General features: G+C 63.6%; 2 protein-coding genes across 2 annotated transcripts; one reads left to right on the plus strand and one right to left on the minus strand.

Moving 5' to 3' along the window:
* Positions 1 to 331: 331 nt before the first annotated feature.
* On the minus strand, positions 332 to 4,476 carry LOC148162961 (melanoma-associated antigen 8-like). The gene is made up of 2 exons (XM_088028611.1): positions 4,219 to 4,476; positions 332 to 1,428 (listed from the first exon to the last, which is right to left on the minus strand). Exons 1-2 carry the CDS (start codon positions 4,394 to 4,396, stop codon positions 356 to 358), a joined length of 1,251 nt encoding a protein of 416 aa, XP_087884737.1. The 5' UTR covers positions 4,397 to 4,476; the 3' UTR covers positions 332 to 355.
* Positions 4,477 to 6,562: 2,086 nt separating this feature from the next.
* On the plus strand, positions 6,563 to 10,344 carry LOC148162962 (melanoma-associated antigen 8-like). The gene is made up of 2 exons (XM_088028612.1): positions 6,563 to 7,152; positions 9,062 to 10,344. The coding sequence occupies exon 2, from the start codon at positions 9,124 to 9,126 to the stop codon at positions 10,195 to 10,197; it is 1,074 nt and encodes a 357-aa protein (XP_087884738.1). The 5' UTR covers positions 6,563 to 7,152; positions 9,062 to 9,123; the 3' UTR covers positions 10,198 to 10,344.
* The last annotated feature ends 8,223 nt before the right edge of the window (positions 10,345 to 18,567 follow it).

Raw genomic sequence — 18,567 nt, forward strand, 5'->3', positions numbered from 1 at the left:
GGACAAACGCTGCGGGGTGGATGTCACTCACACATTCAGCCGCTGAAACGGATGAGACCTTCTATGGCAAGGAACCCCACAGGGGAGCTTTCTCCAGGACACCAGCTCTGGATGTGGGAGTCATCCCAGGGAACTGCCCCCCCCCCCCGCCAACCCCAGGAGGCTCCTGGCCCTGCTTTCTGCTCCCACCCTCCCCGGCCCTGCACTCTTTACGACGCCCAGGGCTCTGTCTTCACGCACACGCGCGCACACACACACGCACACACGCCCCAGGGAAGAACCAACAAGCGGCCTCCCTTCACGCCCAGCACCATGGAGGAGAAGCTGCCGACCCCAGCGAAGCAGCCCCCAGGGCTCAGGCCCCCTCTCCCTCATCTCTCACAGCCTCTTCACACAGGGCCAGCGCGGAAGCCAACTGCCCAGGATTGACCCGGAGCAAATACTCCTCCATTTGCAACTGGCTGGTTTCCGCGTGGGCCCTGGGACCCCACAGGAACTCGTAGCGGGCAGGGTCGCTGCCGGGCACCTGCCGGTACTCCACGTACCCTTCCTGCACCCAGACCTTGGTGAGGAGCTCCCTGGGCTCCCCGTAGATGATGTGCTCCTGGCCGGCATACACCCCCACGAACGCCAGCGCTTCCCACACCTCCTCCTCGGGGGCACGGTCATCCTCCACGAGGATCACCCCCAGGACGTAAACCAGGAGGCCGTTCTTGGGCATGCCCTGCTCACCGCTCAGCATCCCGTCACAGGTGAGGCCCAGGACCGGGACCAGGATGTAGGAGTGGTCGCTGGGGTCCACTTCCTTCACATGCACGCCAAAGACCAGCTGCATGCAGTGGGAGGCCCGGCCCAAGATCACAGGGAAGGCATCCTGGGCGTCGTTGCCGATGACCTCCAGCATCTCCGCCTGGCTGGTGGGCTGCTGGGTGCGATACTTGAGGAGCAGGAAGGCCACCAGGTGGGCCGCCTTCAGGTGGAGTGTGGTTTGCAGCGGGGGCGGGGCCGCTCCAGGCTCCAGCCCAGGGCCAGAGCCCTCCTCCTCCGGGGCTGAGCCTGAGAGATCTTCAGACAGGCTCCAGGGAGCGGCTGCCCCGGCACTGGGCGGCGGGCAGGCACTCAGAGGGCTCTGGGGAGGGCTTGGAGACCCAGCGGCAGACCGGTCCTCTGGGGTGTCAAGGAACAGGGCAAAGGAGGAGGAGGAGGAGGACCTTGAGGAGGGGGAGGGAGAGGGGGAGGAGGGGGAGAGGAACTCCTCGGCCTCCGCAGCCCAGGACAGCGGTGCGGGAGGCAGGTGCTCGGCCTCTCTCGGGTCCTGAAGCTCTGCCTCCAACTTCTGGAGCTCCTTGCTCTCACCCAGAGGCATGATGACTTCCGTCTGGCGGCAGGCACCCGGTGCGGCCCGGTGGGCGCAGGCGACCCAAAGGCCTGGGAGAGAGACGGGGCGGGAGGAGCCTCGGCTGAGGAAGGGCCCCGTGGCAGCTGTGACAACGGCGACTCCGGGTCTCCGTGCGGGCACTCCCTGGCCTCACAGGGGTCTCTCCCCATGGGCCGCCTGTCCTCTGAGAGACCCAAGGGGGAAGCCAAGGCCTCCTCCCTCTGCCCTCTGACCTTAGGAGTCCTGCCTGACACCAAGGCCTTCGCCTCCCAGGTCCTGAGTCCCCTGCAGGAGGGAAGGAGGGGGCACCTCAGGGCGCAGACTGGGAGTGCAGCCCAGGGTCCCCGGGGGCAGGCAGGAGGGCTGGGTCTGACTCCAGGAGGTCCCCACTGCGGGATACCGGGGGGGGGGGGGGTCGGGGGGTGAGTGGGGGGGTGGTCCCCACTCGGCGCACTCGGGGGACTCACCTCTGCCCTGGCAGGGCCCGGGCCCCATCCCTCTGCTCGCCTGAAGCAAAAGCCTCAGCACAAGACCACACAGCCCTGAGCCTGAACAGAAGGACGGGAGGGCGGCCCCATCTGACCGCACTGCCCGGGGCCTCCCAGGTTCCCGGGGAAGGGGAGGCTGCCGCGTCCTTGACTCCTGCCAGGGCCCAGGATCCTGCCTCCGCTGACCTGAGTTCAGACCCTCAGACCAAGGCCTTTGCCTCCCTGAGAGCAGGGATCTGGAAGGAAGAAGGGGCTCAGCCCCAGACTGGCCCCGCACAGAGTTCCCAGGGCTGACAGTGGGGGCAGGCCAGGCTTCTGGGGCGGGTCCCCTCCTCGTTCTGGCAATTGGGGTCCACTCCCTTCCCTCGGGGTCCTCACCTGGGACTCCTGTTACCCAGGTGGGCTTCCTCAGATGACCTGATGCTGTCCTCTCAGAGCATGGTCCTCGCCTCCCTGAGAGCTCCCAAGAGCCTGAAAAGGCACCTTGGATACTGTGATTTATAAGTAAATGTAGGTTTTGCTCTTTGTCCACAGGCGCTGGCTCTCTGCTCTCAAACTCTTGCAATTTCCAAAGTGTGGGGAATGATAAATGTGTCGTTTGTTAATGTCCAGGAGGTGACTTTGGGCAGCACCTTTGGATGGGGGCTGGGTGCCAGGAGAACCAGCCAGGGGGCTAGAGGGTGGGAACTTTCAGTCCCCCCACCCCCTGAGCACAGGAGAGCGCAGAGGGGGGTAGCCATTGAGTGAGGGAGCCTCCATCAATCCCCAAAGGGACAGGCTCAGAGAGCTTTCAGGTGGGTGACATGGAGGTGTGGGGGAGGGGCGCACTCAGAGGGCATGGAAGCTTCTCCACACCCGTGCCCTCCCGTGGCCCACGCAGCTCTCGCGTCTGGCTGTTCCCGAGCTACATCCGTTGGCAAGCACCCGGGGGTCTACTGAGTGAGTTGTGTGCCTGAGTTCCGTGAGCTGCTCCAGCCCGTTCGGGGCAGCGGCGGACGGGGTCCTGGGAACCTCTGCTTTAGGGCCTTTTGTCACAAGCACCCAGAACAACCCAGGGCTGGCCAAGTGACCACCCAATGGTGGGACGTTCTTGTAGGCCCGAGCACCTACTCTGTGGGGAAGCTGCTGCTATCTCTGGATAGAGCCTCAGAGCTGCCTTGAATTCCTAGACTCTTTGTGGGCGGGCGAGACCCACTGTCGTGGGCAACGCCCCCTCCATCTTGCAGTTGGTACCAAAAGGCATCTCCACCACACGCGGTTGGTACCAAAAGGTATCTACACCACATCTACACCATATGCAAGATCACAAAAGGCTGGCTGTGGGGCCCGGCCCCCCTCTCCTGGGTTGGGGAGACCCTCAATCTCCGAGTAGGTTCCTCTTTCTTCCTGCCAGGGCCTGCCCTTCCTCCCGGCCCCCGACCTGAGACAGAAGCCATGTGCCCCTCAGACCAAGACCTCAACTCCCCAAGGACTCCCCACCTTCCGGCCCATGGGACAAGTGAGCATGCCACCTAGGGCCACCGCTGACTGTTCCTTCCGGGGCTGACACCAGGGCAGAGGTGGACTCTGTGCAGTCCTTTCTTTTCTGAGATGGGGGCGGGGGTAAGGTCAGCCCTCCTTCAGGGTCCTCGTACGGCTGCCTGGGGGATCCTGGGATCCTCCCTCTGCCGCCTTGATGTTTCCCACAGGCCAAGGGCCTCACGTTCCGGAGCACCCCCAGGCCCAACCATGCGGCAGAGGAGCCACATCCAGCCATCCCTGCTAGGCCCTCCCTGGGCTGAGAACGGGGAACCTGGACTCTCGTTAAGGTCCCTTCTCTTTCGAAGTGGGGGGAAACGTTCATACCCTCCATCCTCCCAAAGGGTCCTTTTCTTGAGTCCTGGCCGATCTTTGAAGTCTTTTCTCTGCTGACCAGGTATGGCTCCCTCTGTTGAGCTGAAATCAGCCCTCTGAACAGAATCTCACCTCCCTGACAGCGGCAGGGAGTGGGTGCACCACCCGCAGCCTTCCCTGCCTCCGCCCTCGGAGGGTGCCGAGCGTGGGAGAGTGGGGCCCACTCTGCCTGGATGGGAAATGCCCTCAGCATCCTTCAGGGGTGCATACTGATTCCCATCAGGGCCTGCCACTCTCCCTTCTGACCCACAGCGTCCTGCAGAGCACGTCCCTCAGAACCTGAGGAAAGGTGTGGGACGGCTCCTCAGGGTGCGGCCCAGGCAGCAGAGGCCTGAAGCCCCGGAGCTGACAGTGCGCTGCGTCGGACTTGGGTGCTGAGTGGCCCCGTCTGCGGTGGGACGGGCGAGCCCCTGGCTCCACGCTCAGAGCAAGTACCTCACCTTGACCACTGGCACTCACCTGCACCTCCCCTGCTCTGGGACCTTAGAGGCTCCTGCCTCGGACCTAGGCCTCCACTCTGAGCTCTGGAAGCCCCTGGAGGAGAAAAGCAGGTGTCACTTCGGGGTGCAGACACAGAGCACGGCACAAGGGCCCCAGTGGGGCAGGAGGGCTGGGGCGGACTCTGTGAGGTCCCCATCCGTCCAAGCTGGGCGGTCCCCTCCTTGGCCCCTCAGGGGACTGCTATTTCCCCTGGCAGGGCCTGGGCCCCACCCCCGCAGCCTGAGGCCACAGGGTCACAACAAGGCCACGCAGCCCTGGGACCCCACAGAAGGTAAGCGAGGGGGCCCACCTCTGCCCACGCCTGCCAGAGGTCTAAGGGCTCGTCTCGGGATCCCAGGGACGGCCAAGCTCGGGTGCCGGTCTGTGCTGGGTTGGGCGCACCTCTCCGTCTAGTCCTTGACCCCACGGAAGGCCTGGGAAAACTCCCTGTGTTGACCCGAGGCCACCCTCCTGGTGTCAAGGCCTCCTCCCTGGGAGACGCCAGAAGGAAATGTCAAGAGAAACAACTTGGCCCACCGATCGCCTGTCTCCCCAGGGCTGGCAGCAGCGGCAGGGTAGGCCCGGGCCCTAAGGATCCTGCTGTGGGAGGCAGCCCCTCATTTCTCAAGTCCCCATCAAGGACTCCTGTCCCGCCCCCCCCGCCGCCCCCCCCCCCCCCCCCCGGCCCCAGGCCCAGAGCCAGAGCCAAGGCCCCTGACTCCTCTGCTACCTGAGTCCAGGTCCTCAGCCCAGGCCCTCCCCTCCCTTAGACCAGGGAGCTGGAGAGGAGGAGGGGTTCAGCCTGACACGCCCCACCCAGGGTTCCCAGGGCTGCCAGGTAGGGGCTGCACCGATTTCGGGGCCATCCCCTCCGTGTCCCGAGGGGTGCGGTGGGAGCCACTTACCCCTCCCTCAGGGGGTCCCCACACTGACTCTTGGCAGGAGCAGGGACTCCTGTGTGTCTCCCAGGTGGGCTTCCCCAGATGACCTGACTGCAACCTCTCCCAGCATGATCCTCACCCTCCGAGAGGAGGGTGAGGAGGCAGCACTCCATGCCCTCCCCCTGCACCCCACCCAATTCACAAAGAGCTGAGATCGGGGTCGGCCCGTCTGTCCTGGGGTGGGAGTCCACTCTTTGTCCGCAAGGTGCTCCTGTTTACTTTCGGCGGGACCTGGAACTATCCCTTCTTCTAACCCCAGGATGCATCCTGCAGGCCAAGGCCACCCACCCGCTGAGACCCAGAGGAGAAAGTGGGGCCCTTACTTTTCTTGACACCTGGCCTGGCCTCGCAGGACTGACCACTGGGGCAGGACTTCATTGGGAACCCTGTGTCTGGGTGGGTGTCTGCTCAGGCCTCCCTCAGGGTCTTGGGACTCCACCCTCTGCTGACCTGAGGCCCCACTCCTCAGACCAAGGCTCACCTCCTTCAGACCCGGGCTGCAGACGTCAGTCAATACCTCAGCTGCTCCCCCCCACCTTGGGGCACATGGAAGAAGGAGCCCAAGGGCAACAAAATCATTGTCTGTTTCAGGCTCTATGGTCTTCAGCTCTCAGCCGGCCTCCCTCCTGGTCTCCAACAAGACGTGGGGCCCTGCCCTCTGCTGTCCCGAGTCCTTTCCCCTCTGACCGCCCCGCACATCCCTGAGATCCAAGGCCAAATTCGGGGGTGCGCCTCAGGCGGACGGCTGCTCCAGAGCCTCCCGTCTATGACTCTGTTCTGGGGTCCAGGGCCCCCTCAGTTCTCCCTCAGTGTTCTCACCTGGATTCCAGCAGGAACGGAGCCCTCCCTGCTGCTGACCTGAAGACCTGCCTCCTACCCCAGCCCCCAGCCTCTCTGAGACCCGGATGTGGAAGTCTGGACACGCCACTCGTCCTCCTCCCGCTCAGGGGCCTCCCAGGACTGATTCCCTACTGGGTCCAGGGTCCTTCATTCCTCCCTCTGCTCCTCACCTTGACTCCTGACAGAACCTGGGCCCTCCTCCCCCCGCACCCCCCCCCCCCGGCCTGCCCACTAGAGGCCCTGCTCCTTACACCAGACCTCCGGACTCTCTGAGACCCAGCACCTGAAGTCGGCACTCGCGACGTATCCCCATGGACCCCAGAGAGCTTCCGGGACAGACACTATGGCCCACCGTCTGGGAGACCTCCTCTGTCCTTCCCCAGAGTTCATACCTTGACTCCGGTTACTGCTGGGCCCTCTCCTCTGCCCACCCGACGGAGGCCCCGCTCCTTCCTCCAAGGACCCACCGCCTGGGAGACCGGATGCGAATATCCGGACTCACCACGTGCTCCCATCTGCCCCCCCCCCCCCCCCCCCCCGTCACGGACCTTCCAGGACCGAGGCTGTGCTGGGGTCCAGGGTCCCTCAGTCCTCCCTCGGCATCCTCACCGTAAAGCCCAGCAGGACCTGCGGCCTTCCCTCTGCCCAACGGAGGGAGGCCCTGCTCCTTCGGCCACGGCCCCAGCGTCTGTGAGACCCGGATGCGGAAGTGCGGACTCACCACGTGCTCCCATCCACGCCGCCACGCCCCCCCCCGTCACGATCTTCCAGGACCCAGGCTGTGCTGGGGTCCAGGGTCCCTCCCTCCTCCGTCTGCATCCTCACCGTGAAGCACAGCAGAACCTGAGCCCGGCCCTCTGCCCAACGGAGGGAGGCCCCGCTCCTTCGGCCACGGCCCCAGCGTCTGTGAGACCCGGATGCGGAAGTCCGGACTCGGCACGCCGCTCCCCTCTCCTGCCCCACGTAGCCCACCCCGGAACCCATCTGCGCCCCACGTGCTGGCACCCTACGGGACCCCTTCCTGTGGGGTCCGGATGTGACGAGCGCCGACTTCCGCCTCGGAGGCCTGAGAGACGCCGGGACCTCCGTGAGTGGGAGGACGGCCCTCGGTCGGGAGACGCCAGGCGTGCAGGTAGACGCACCCGTGAGGGAGCACAGAGTGCGGGGTCCCCCAGGAGCCAGGTCGCCATGCCGGCAGCCCCGAGCGACCCCGCCAGGGGACAGCGTCGTCCCGCTGAGCCCCTCCCGCCGCGGCCCGGGGCACTGGACAGGGGTCCCCAGATGGACGGGCCCGGGCCCTCCCTGGAGCGGGTTGCGGGGGGAGAGGGAGGACTGTGGGGGCCACTCCTCCCCGCTCAGGTCCAGCCACTCGGGCCCTGCCGCGGCCCGGCCCTGGGGGCCCCCCCGGGGAGGGTGGCCACAGGTGGGTGCGTCCGGTGAAATGCGCGGCGGGGGTCTGAGGGAGCTGAGGACCTGGGTCAGAGGGGAAGGGTGCCAGGTCGGGACGGGGCAGGGGCACAGGCAGCCCCAGGGAGTCCGAGTGGTGCCGGGGTGGGGATCGATCGGGGGCAGGACCGAGGGACTCAGGAGCCCAGGACAGAGGGGACCTCACCGAGGTCGGGCCCCAGGGTGAGTCCGGGAAGGCCGCAGGGCGGGAAGGGGCCACGCGGCCAGTGCGGCGGACTGCTGCATCCGGGTCTCCCGAGAGTCTAGGGGCCTTGGCAGAAGGGGCAGGGCCTCCCTCGGGTGGACAGAGGGCGGGCCCCGGTCCTGCTGGCTTCACGCTGAGGATGCAGAGGGAGGAGTGAGGGACCCTGGACCCCAGCACAGCGTCAGTCAGGGAAGGTCCGCCGGGGTAGGGGGGGATGGGAACACGTGCAGAGTCCGCACTTCCGCATCCGGGTCTCAAAGACGCTGGGGGCCTTGGCGGGAGGATCAGGGCCTCCATCTGGTCGGCAGAGGGGCGGTCTCAGATCCAGCTGCGCTTTTCGGTGAGGATGCAGAGGGAGGACTGTGGGACCCTGGACCCCAGCACAGCGTCAATCCTCGAAGGTCCGTGAGGGGGGGGGAGGGGGCGGCGGATATGGGAGCACGTGGTGAGTCTGGACTTGTATATCCAGGTATCAAAGACTCTGGGGGCCTTGGCAGAAGGGGCTGGGTCTCACACGCCTGGACAGAGGGCGGGCCCCGGTCCTGCTGGCTTCACGCTGAGGATGCAGAGGGAGGAGTGAGGGACCCTGCACCCCAGCACAGCGTCAGTCAGGAATGGTCCGCGGGGGAGAGGCGGGCGGGTTGGTAGCACCTGGTGAGTCCCGACTTGCACATCCAGGTCTCAAAGACTCTGGGGGCCTTGGCAGAAGGAGCAGGGCCTCCCTCGGGTGGGTAGAGGGCCGGGCTCAGGTCCTGCTGGGCTTCGTGTTAAGATTGCGGAGGGAGGAGTGAAGGACCCTGGACCCCAGCACAGCGTCAGACAGGGAAGGTCCATTGGGGGCAGGGGGGTGATTGGAACCCGTAGTGAGTCTGGACTTCCGAATCCGGGTCTCAGAGAGACTGAGGTGAGGGCCTGATGAAAGGAGCAGATGCTCACGTGGGCAGAGGGGAGGGCCCTGGACCCCCAGTGGCGGGGGGTGGCGTGCAGAAACCAGGGTCAAAACCTGAGGGAGGACCACCCCCCCTCACCCCCCCCCCCGGTGTCCCGCAGTGGGGACCTCCCGGAGTCAGACCCAGCCCTCCTGCCTGCCCCCGGGGACCCTGGGCTGCACTCCCAGTCTGCGCCCTGAGGTGCCCCCTCCTTCCCTCCTGCAGGGGACTCAGGACCTGGGAGGCGAAGGCCTTGGTGTCAGGCAGGACTCCTAAGATCACAGGGCAGAGGGAGGAGGCCCTTGGCTTCCCCCTTGGGTCTCTCGGAGGACAGGCGGCCCATGGGGAGAGACCCCTGTGAGGCCAGGGAGTGCCCACACGGAGACCCGGAGTCGCCGTTGTCACAGCTGCCACGGGGCCCTTCCTCAGCCGAGGCTCCTCCCGCCCCGTCTCTCTCCCAGGCCTTTGGGTCGCCTGCGCCCACCGGGTCGCACCGGGTGCCTGCCGCCAGACGGAAGTCATCATGCCTCTGGGTGAGAGCAAGGAGCTCCAGAAGTTGGAGGCAGAGCTTCAGGACCCGAGAGAGGCCGAGCACCTGCCTCCCGCACCGCTGTCCTGGGCTGCGGAGGCCGAGGAGTTCCTCTCCCCCTCCTCCCCCTCCCCCTCCCCCTCCCCCTCCTCCTCCTCCCCCTCCTCCTCCTCCTCCCCCTCCTCCTCCTCCTCCTCCTCACTGTCCTCCTCCTCCTCTTACTTTTCCCTGTTCCTCGACACCCCAGACACCCCAGAGGACGGGTCTGCCGCTGGGTCTCCAAGCCCTCCCCAGAGCCCTCTGAGTGCCTGCCCGCCGCCCAGTGCCGGGGCAGCCGCTCCCTGGAGCCTGTCTGAAGATATCTCAGGCTCAGCCCTGGAGGAGGAGGGCTCTGGCACTGGGCTGGAGCCTGGAGCGGCCCCGCCCCCGCTGCAAACCACACTCCACCTGAAGGCGGCCCACCTGGTGGCCTTCCTGCTCCTCAAGTATCGCACCCAGCAGCCCACCAGCCAGGTGGAGATGCTGGAGGTCATCGGCAACGACGCCCAGGTTGCCTTCCCTGTGATCTTGGGCCAGGCCTCCCAGTGCATGCAGCTGGTCTTTGGCGTGCATGTGAAGGAAGTGGACCCCAGCGACCACTCCTACGTCCTGGTCCCGGTCCTGGGCCTCACCTGTGACGGGATGCTGAGCGGTGAGCAGGGCATGCCCAAGAACGGCCTCCTGGTTTACGTCCTGGGGGTGATCCTCGTGGAGGATGACCGTGCCCCCGAGGAGGAGGTGTGGGAAGCGCTGGCCTTCATGGGGGTGTATGCAGGCCAGGAGCACATCATCTACGGGGAGCCCAGGGAGCTCCTCACCAAGGTCTGGGTGCAGGAAGGGTACGTGGAGTACCGGCAGGTGCCCGGCAGCGACCCTGCCCGCTACGAGTTCCTGTGGGGTCCCAGGGCCCACGCCGAAACCAGCCCGTTGCAAATGGAGGAGTATTTCCTCCGGCTCAATCCTGGGCAGTCGGCTTCTGCGCTGGCCCTGTCTGAAGAGGCTGTGAGAGATGAGGGAGAGGGGGCCTGAGCCCCGGGGGCAGCTTCGCTGGGGTCGGCAGCTTCTCCTCCAGGGTGCTGGGCGTGAAGCGAGGCTGCTTGTTGCTTCTTCCCTGGGGCGTGTGTGCGTGTGTGTGTGCGCACGTGTGCGTGAAGACAGAGCCCTGGGCGTCGTAAAGAGTGCAGGGCCGGGGAGGGTGGGAGAAGAAAGCAGGGCCAGGAGCCTCCCGGGGGTGGCGGGGGGGGGGGGGGCAGTTCCCTGGGATGACTCCCACATCCAGAGCTTGGTGTCCTGGAGAAAGCTCCCCTGTGGGGTTCCTGGCCATAGAAGGTTTCATCCGTTTCAGCGGCTGAGTGTGTGAGTGACATCCACCCCGCAGCGTTTGTCCGTACCCAGTTCAAGAGTTAAGAGTTTTGTCATGTCCTGGAAACCATTTGGGACCCCTTGCCTCCTCGTTTCTGCTCCGGACCAAAATCACAGGGCACCGGTCTAGCGATGGGTTGAAAAGGCGAAAGAAAGGAGGAGGGAAGGGATGGGGGTCAGGAAATAGAGAAATAAAAGGAAAAGTTTGTTGGTTCTTGTTTCTGATGCCTTCCTGTCCGTGATTCCGCGAATACCAAAGGCACGCACCGGTGTGCTCCTGCGTTGGCCTGGTTCTTCCAGAGTGGAGGGGAGACGTCCTCCCAGCAGAGAGGGAGCCCTGCTCACTGGCTCCTTGATTCCCACACGTGGGCTGAGCTCTGCTCTCTGGAAGGCCCTGGGCGTGAGCAGTGAGGACACTACCAGAAGCAGGACACGTCCCAGCCACAGGGGACTGAGTCTAGGGGCCGCAGTCCTGGCAGGAAGGTGGGGAGGGGAGCCCTGATTCCTGCAGAAGAAACGGAGGCAGGGTGAGCGGGGGCGGCTCCCGGGGCGAGCCGTGGCGGGGGGGGGGGGAGGCTGGGGTGATCACAGTGTCCCCGTGATTGCTTCTGCGTAGCTGGTCCCCGGGAAGCGGATCTGTGACTCTGGCCCTGTTTGGAGATGGGGTGCCTTTTGGGGGGGGGGAGGCATTTCCGAAATGGATAAGTGCTCTGAGCGGTTTGCTTTGGAGTCTGGAGAGGGCCGAGTACTCTCCTGTGGCAGGAAGCGTCAGTGTGCTGGGCCCTCGTCACCTGCCATTTGAACCCAGTGAAGATTTAGTGGCTTTATTCCTGTCATCTCCAGTGGTTCTGTGAACGACCGTCTCTTTGCACGAGGGAATGCAGAGGTCCCGGACGGCCCCGTTCTCCCTGGACTGGGGGAATCCCCGCTGTCTCCTAGGCCTTGAGAATTTATTTGGGTCTCCCGAGTTCCCCATGGCCCGTCCTACACAGTGGCTGGGTGTTAGTGGGAGGAAATGCAGGCGTCTCAGAGGTGTGAATGGAAGAGAAGCGCCAAAGAGGAATCGAGTTGCTCTTTTCCTGTTACTGGGGGACCTTTGTGGGAGTTGCAGCCAGCGGGGCAAGAACCCCTGCCCCACCCTCACCCTAATGGAATGATCCATCCTCCTGGAGGTACATATGCAGAGAGCGCATTCTGCTTCGTTTCTCTGAGGTTCCACTTGAACTCCAATTCTGTGATATGTCACGGCAACGGAAAACCTTTAGACGAGGGAGTGTGGTGGGTGGAGGTTACATTAACCCTGGACGGATCTCCCAATCACTAAAGGTCCTCCTACGCCAGTGTGCACGTCTTCTGGCCTCTTCCAGATGGGGTCAGTAGCAGCGACTCACAGGTTAAGATTCTGACCTTGCATCAGAGGAAGGAGAACATTCTCAGCCCCCTGAGATTTCGGAGGTCATTGCCATGGGAAGTGCAGAAAGGGCCTAGGGCCTGAGGAGGGCGATCTCCCCCCCGCTGAGATGTAGCGAACAACCAGAGCCACGTGACTGTGCAGACTCCTGATAAATAGGTGCGATCCTGCACTTGAGGCCCCCGCCCCTTGGTGGGTGGGCACTTGGCCAAGGTGGACAACTTCAAGGCAAATTGGACTTTCTCAGGGACTCCTCCCAGAAATGAGGGGCGTTTTGGCACAACAAAGTAGAAAAGCTGCTTTGGGTTGAGTCTGTAGTACACAAGAGTGAGTCAGAGAGATGTCCAGGGCTCGGGCCCCTCTTGTCTTCGCCCCCTGTGCCCAGACTGAGGGGGACACTGCGTCGCCAGTCCCCCTGCGCTCAGGAAGGCTCAGGTGCAGAATCCTGTGTGGCCCGGGGATGTCTGCCGACGGTGCCCCAGGGCCCATGGATTACTTCCTTAGCTATGACAGCAGAGAGCACCCTGTCTCCTCAGCCAGACTCTGGTGTCAGGCCCATTTACCCGTCGGGGTGACATGCCCGACGTGTGTGCCTGACGGCCCTGGGCCGGGCGGCCGGCGTTCCCCAGAGGAGCCAGCGCTCGGGAAACGGGCCGTGGGAATCCTTCGTGCCCCCGGCACCGTCAGGTCCCTGAGCTACCCCGTCAGTCCCCTCAGGGCCGAGGTGAGTCCCTCTCGGGAGCCCAGCAGCCGGCTGCCGTTGGCCTTGTTGTAAGTGGTGGTGGTGGTGGTGGGCGGGTCCTCTGCCTGGGGCCTGGCCCGCAGCCCCCAGGTGCCCTGCAGCCGGCACTGCCCCGTGTCTCCTGACCCTGGCCTCAGTCTGCAACGTCTGGGGTTTTGTCCTCCTGTCTCCCCACTGCCAAGCGCTCCCTCCCCAGTGCTGATGTTCACTTGCCCTCATCGGGCTCTGGGCGTCCCCAGACACGAATGCCCTCCCAGCGAGCCTGTGTTTCTGCTAGAGCTGACTAGACACCCCGGTGGGGAGTGTCCGGGGGCCTCCTCGTAAACGACAGTCACTGCCCGGTGACTCTGTGAGACTGTGTCCGATGACGAGTTATGTTCGGAGAAGTCCGGTGTAGCACCAACTGTTGCATGAAGCTGGGCGCCTTGCGAAGGTGACTCTGAGATGGCGCTTCCTGAGGCTGAGCCAGAGAAGGCGTGTGTACCTGTCAGCCGCCCCCAGCCGGGACCCTGCTGTCTGCCGTCGGGCCGTTGGAGCAGAGGACAGACTAGCAGATGACGGCGGTGGTCCCCGGGACGCTCCCTGCCCACACACCCCAGACATCCCCAGACTCAAACGAGGAGTTTGAAAGCAGCCGAGCAGGAGGGGCCTTCGGGTTCCCGGGCGGCAGGCTGTGCCGAGGCTCGGCCGCCCTAGGAGACGTGGAAGGAGGAGCACCCCCGCCAGAGCCCATCTGGACTGCCCCGCGCTGAGCAGGGGAGGGTCATGGGAGCTCAGACGAGGCCGAGGGGAGCTGGAGCCTGGGCGACTTCAGGAACCGGGTGCTCCTGGCCCAAGTCCCCGGACCAGAGGATGGAAGCAGGGCCACCACGTACTGTCCTGGGAGGGAACGGACTTGGAGGGTGAGGGCCGGTGTTTGCTCCAGGCCATCGTGGACTGCTGGCATGTAGCACTGTGGACACCCCAAGCACCAGCACTAGGGTCCCGCAGGGAGGCATTTCCTGGGGGCAACGTTCTCTCCATCGTGTCTGTGTGGGCTGACACACATCACCCAGGTGCCCTGCCGTTGTGGCCAGGGCTGGGCAGAGCAGGCAGCAGCCCCCTTGCGCATCAGCCGGACGACGTGCCGCCCTCTAGATGGCCTGAGCCTCCCCCGGTGAGGGGCTGGCGTGGGGTGTCTCCGTCACGGTCCTGCTCCTCTCAGAAGCCCCCGTTGCCCGGCCACGGCCAAGCGTGCCCTGAAACCAGCCTCCTCCGCAGGGGTCTGACCTTCAGTCTGTCCCCCACCCACCTGCCCTCCTCTGGGACATGCATCGCCGGCACCCGCCCCCAGGGCCCTTCCTGAGCGAGTCATGGGCCTCTCTGCCTGGACTCAGGCGCTGAGCGGGGCCCGAGCACAGGGATAGGGCTGGGCCGGTGGCGGGGGGCAGCGTGTGAGACCGAGGGACATCCACAGGACAGTGTGACGGGGCAAAGCCACGTGTCCCGAGCCCCCGGCCGGAGGGTCTGTGCAAAGTGTCCCCCAGACACTCACGCTGCAGGGGAGGCGGGGAGAGTCCTGAGACCCGGCGGGTGGGTGTTTTGAACCGCTGGCCTGCTGTGTGCCTGACGTCCAGCCTGCCCAGGGGAGTGAGCCTGCAGGACAACGTTGGGCCCCCCAGCCGGCTGGGAGAGAAGGGGACCAGACCGGGCAGGGGCATGGGAGAGCCGGGGCCATGCCTCCACGCCAGGGCAGCCTTCGGTGGGCCGTCGCTCCTACATCCACGTGCGAGTGGGCTTTCTCCGACCTTACACACCCCATCCCGGCCCCACTTAAGCCCCCAGGGCATGGAATCCCTCTCGGACAGACGGTGACCGCAAGGCCACGGGAGAGGCCACGTGGGCAGGGTCCCGTGTCAGGCTCTTGGTGGCACCGTTGCCTGGCTTTGCTGCGGTGGTCCCCCTCGGTCCTGGGACAGGAAGCAGCGGGCATGACGTCCCCGCGCAGGGCGGCCGGAACCGTGCGGGTTGCGGGGAGGGGCCCTCGGGCCGGTGCGGGGCCCGGGCTTTGCTCCCGGAGCGAGCTGGGTCGGAACATGAGTTCTGGCGCGCCCACGCTTCAGCTCCCTAGGGCTCGACTGCTGGGCGGGGAAACCGGGCGTGGTCTGAGTACAAGTCCAAGGCCTTGATGTGCGTCGTACACGCTGCCACACGTCCCTAAGATGCCCGGCCCAGAGTAGGTGCCCGTAGACTTAGCTACCGTTACTGCCTGCAGAAGGTGTCCCTTTTCCCCGGACCGTGAAGACGCCGAAGCAGGGTCTGTCTGCTGATCCCCGCGTCCGTAGACTCACGGAGTTCTTTCCTTCCCGCTGACAATCTGTGCCCCGGGCTAGTTCCTCTCACGTGTCCGGACCGAGCCAACACGGTCCAAGGTGTTCTAGAGCCGGCCGGCGGGACGGTCCGCGCTGCTAGGCTGGGCACGCAGAGGACAGGGCGCTGGGGCAGGCATCTGACCTCCCCCAGGACGCCTCTCCTGCCGGGCATGTTGTCAGCCCAGAGCCCCGCGAGCCTTGTGCGGTGCCCGGGTTGAGGCCGTGTGCGCGAGAACTGCTCGCGTGGACACCCCGGGGGGCGGTCTGACTCCCCCTTCGTGTTTATGGGCACCTCCTGAGCATCGATGTCCGACCAGGCTGCAGGCACGCGGGGAGGGGAGCAGCTAGCTCATGGGGTCCTGAGCTGAGTCCCGTTGGCGCAGAGGCCGAGGAGAGCGCCCGCTGACTACAAGCCGGGGCCGGGGCAGGGCCGGGCGTGGGGACCCTGCTGTCCGCGGGGCTGGTCCCACGAGGCCTTGGAGGCCCGGCCCAGGCCCGGCGGGGCTTCTTCAACTGAGTAGGATGCCGAGGAGCTTTGTGCGGACGCAGGACGCCATCGCTCTTGTGTTCTGGAAGGCCACTCGGGAGACTGACGTGGGGGCTGCAGATGGAGCGGGACCCCGAGGGGCTCCTGCCGTGGTCCAGATGAGACGAACGCGAGGCTGCTCTAGGCCTGGCCAGGGGCCGGAGGGGAGGGATGGGGTCCTGAGTTGCAAGCGAGGCGGAGGAGGCCAGAGTGGTGGACGAATCGGGCTCGGAGGCTCATGGGGGGCAAGGGGCTGGGGTCTTCCGGAGGAAGGTGATACTTCCCGCTGCCTGGTTCTGTGTGCGTGTGTTTTTGCTTGATTCCTTGCTTTTCTAAAATAGGTTCATCGTCCATTTGCTCTTTTTCAGTTTCCGTGGGCTTGATGTTGGGGAGGTTTAGATGGACAGAAAGCCGGCACGCCTCGTGCCCAGAGGCGCCATATACCGCCGCCCCAGCTCCCCCGGTACTAACATCTCAGACCGGTAGGGTCCTCGAGTTACAGCTTGGGAGCCCACGTTGACGCGATAATATTAACTAAAGTTGGCCACGTTACTCAGATGTCCTTAGTCTTCTACCTGATGTCCGTTTTTCCATGCCAGCCTCCCATCCAGGATGGCCCCATCCCATCGAGTTGTCGTGTCTTCCCAGGACTCCTCTCGGCCGTGGGAGTTTCTCAGACTTCATTGCGGATGACCTTGAGGTTATTATTATTATTATTTTTTTTTTGAGAAGTCCTGGTCAGATACACTGTAGGATGTGTGTCCGTTGGGGTTTGTCTCCCAGATTTCTCAGCCTTGGACCGGGGCCACAGGTTTCTGAGAGGAAGGCCACAGAGGAAAGAGATTCCCAGCACATCGTATGGAGGGGGTATATGGATAAGGAATGCGGTTTGTCCCTGTTGATGTTGACCTTGAGCACGTGGCTGAGGTAGAGGCTGTCAGGCGTTGCCCCACGGTAAAGTGACTCTTATTTGCCCGTTCCACGTTGTCCTGTTTGGAAGGAAGTCACTCTGCAGAGCCCTCACCGCCGCGGTGACCGACTGTGCTCCTCCTCCTTGAGGCAGCGGTGTCTGCTTTGGTTCTTTGGAATCCTGCTGCAGGGGAAATGGGGTCTACTCCCGTGCCTCTGTTCCTTTACCATTCGATCGTGTGTTTCTCTCACTGTGGACTCAAGGATGTTTCATTTTATAGCTTAGGTCACATTCCAATATTACCTTATTTGGTTGCTCCGATCGTTCCAGTGTTGGTCATTGGAAGGGGTCTCAGTTAGCTTCCGAGTCCCTTTGATGTACCGAGTGGTTTCTTGTTGTTGTCGTCGTCGTCCATGCCCCTGCTTTCTGGCGCTACCAGATGCTCTAGGCTCCTTGTGAAATATTCAGATATGGATCGCTCGCTTTCATCTCTATCTCCGTATTTTGTCTGTCTGTCTGTCTGTCTCTCTCTCTGTCCTTATGTGGATTATACGGGTCTCTGGCTCTGGTTCCCGACACAGGGCTCTGAGATCCCTTGTAAATAGGGGTGCTAGGAGACTCTTTTGTCCTAACATGTAGTCTTTGGTCCCGTGTTTGACACAGGGCTCCTGAAACCCTTGTCGATTCCCAAGCGACAGGAGCCCTAGGAGCATCTTTTGTTCTGGCCAGGTGACCCTAGGTGGGCTCCTGGATGGCTCCTGGGTGGGGGCGACAGCTCCCCAGAGAGACCAAGCCATGACTAGAGGCTTGGAACGTTCAGCCCCATTCTCCATTCTCCAGAGCGGGGAGGGGCCCCGACGTGGCGTCAAGAATCCATCATGCCAACGCGAGGAAGCCTCCATCCAATCTCAATCGTATAGGGGCTTGGGGGAGCTTCCAGGTGGGTGAACGCATCCACATCCCGGGAGAGCGGTGCCACCCAAGTCCACGGGGACGGATGAGCCTGTGCTCGGGACCCTACCAGACCTCCCCTGATGGGCGCCTTCATCTGGCCGTTCCTGCCCTTCGACAAAGTGACGAACATAAGTGTTATGTGAGCTGCTCTAGCAAACTGTCAACTCCACGGTGGGCAGGCCAAGGGAATCTCCAATCTGTAGCCCACCCAGAGCTGTGGGTGACCTGGAGACCTACTACCTGTGACTGGCACCTAAAGTGGGAGGCAGTCTTGTGGGACAGAGCCCTTACCCCGCGAGATCTGGTGCCGTCTCCGAGGAGAGAGTGTCGGAAGTGAATCAGTAACTGAATCAGGACACCCAGCCGGTGTGGCCGAGACGTGCTTGGTGCGGGGGCGGGGGGCGCCCACAGAAGTGTCAGAAGGGTTGTGAGTGCCGTAGCGGTGTGGGAGTACAGGACGAACACGTAGCAGGAAGAGTGAGAATTTGTTAGTCACTCCTGTTGCGTATTTCCGGCCCCGGTCCTGGAATCGTCCGTACATCGGAGGAGCCCTGCTTCCTTTCCCTGAGGAATGGATTTAGAAACCAACACCTGCGTGTTCGCCGTGCCCGTGCTGCTGGGGTGCGTTTAGTTAGGGGCCCTCTCGCTGACAGAGGGAGGAAACGTATGCGGGTGTACTCACCCCTGTGTACACCTGCACCTATAAACATTTCCACGCGTAATCCCCTGTTTCTAGAGGAAGCTACCCATGGCCTCATGCTGATGACTCCTACTCTCATCTGGTACGCCCTGGATCATTCCAGCCTCCTGCCCTTGTTTATAAGTAAACGCCCCCTCCGACAGCGAGAAACCTGGCTCCCACCGTTGGCCACCCGTTTGCATATTTGTTCGTGTCAAGTGGACCTTTACAGCAGTATCAGAATTGTTAACCTGGATGTACCGCCTCGGAAAACAGCTCCATGAACTAGAACACGGTGGTTGTGTCATTCCCTGGGCCTTTAGTCTTACAGACTCCCTCACTTCCTTTTTTTTTTTTTTTAAGTTTTTATTTATTTGACAGAGAGAGAGAGAGAGAGAACCAGAGAGGGAACACAAGCAGGGGGAGTGGGAGAGGGAGAAGAAGGCTTCCCACCGAGCAGGGAG

The sequence above is a fragment of the Eumetopias jubatus genome, unplaced genomic scaffold, assembly GCF_037043125.1.
Source record: "Eumetopias jubatus isolate StellerSeaLion01/CBP00866 unplaced genomic scaffold, mEumJub1_p1.0 scaffold_11, whole genome shotgun sequence".
Classification (NCBI taxonomy): Eukaryota; Metazoa; Chordata; class Mammalia; order Carnivora; family Otariidae; genus Eumetopias; species Eumetopias jubatus.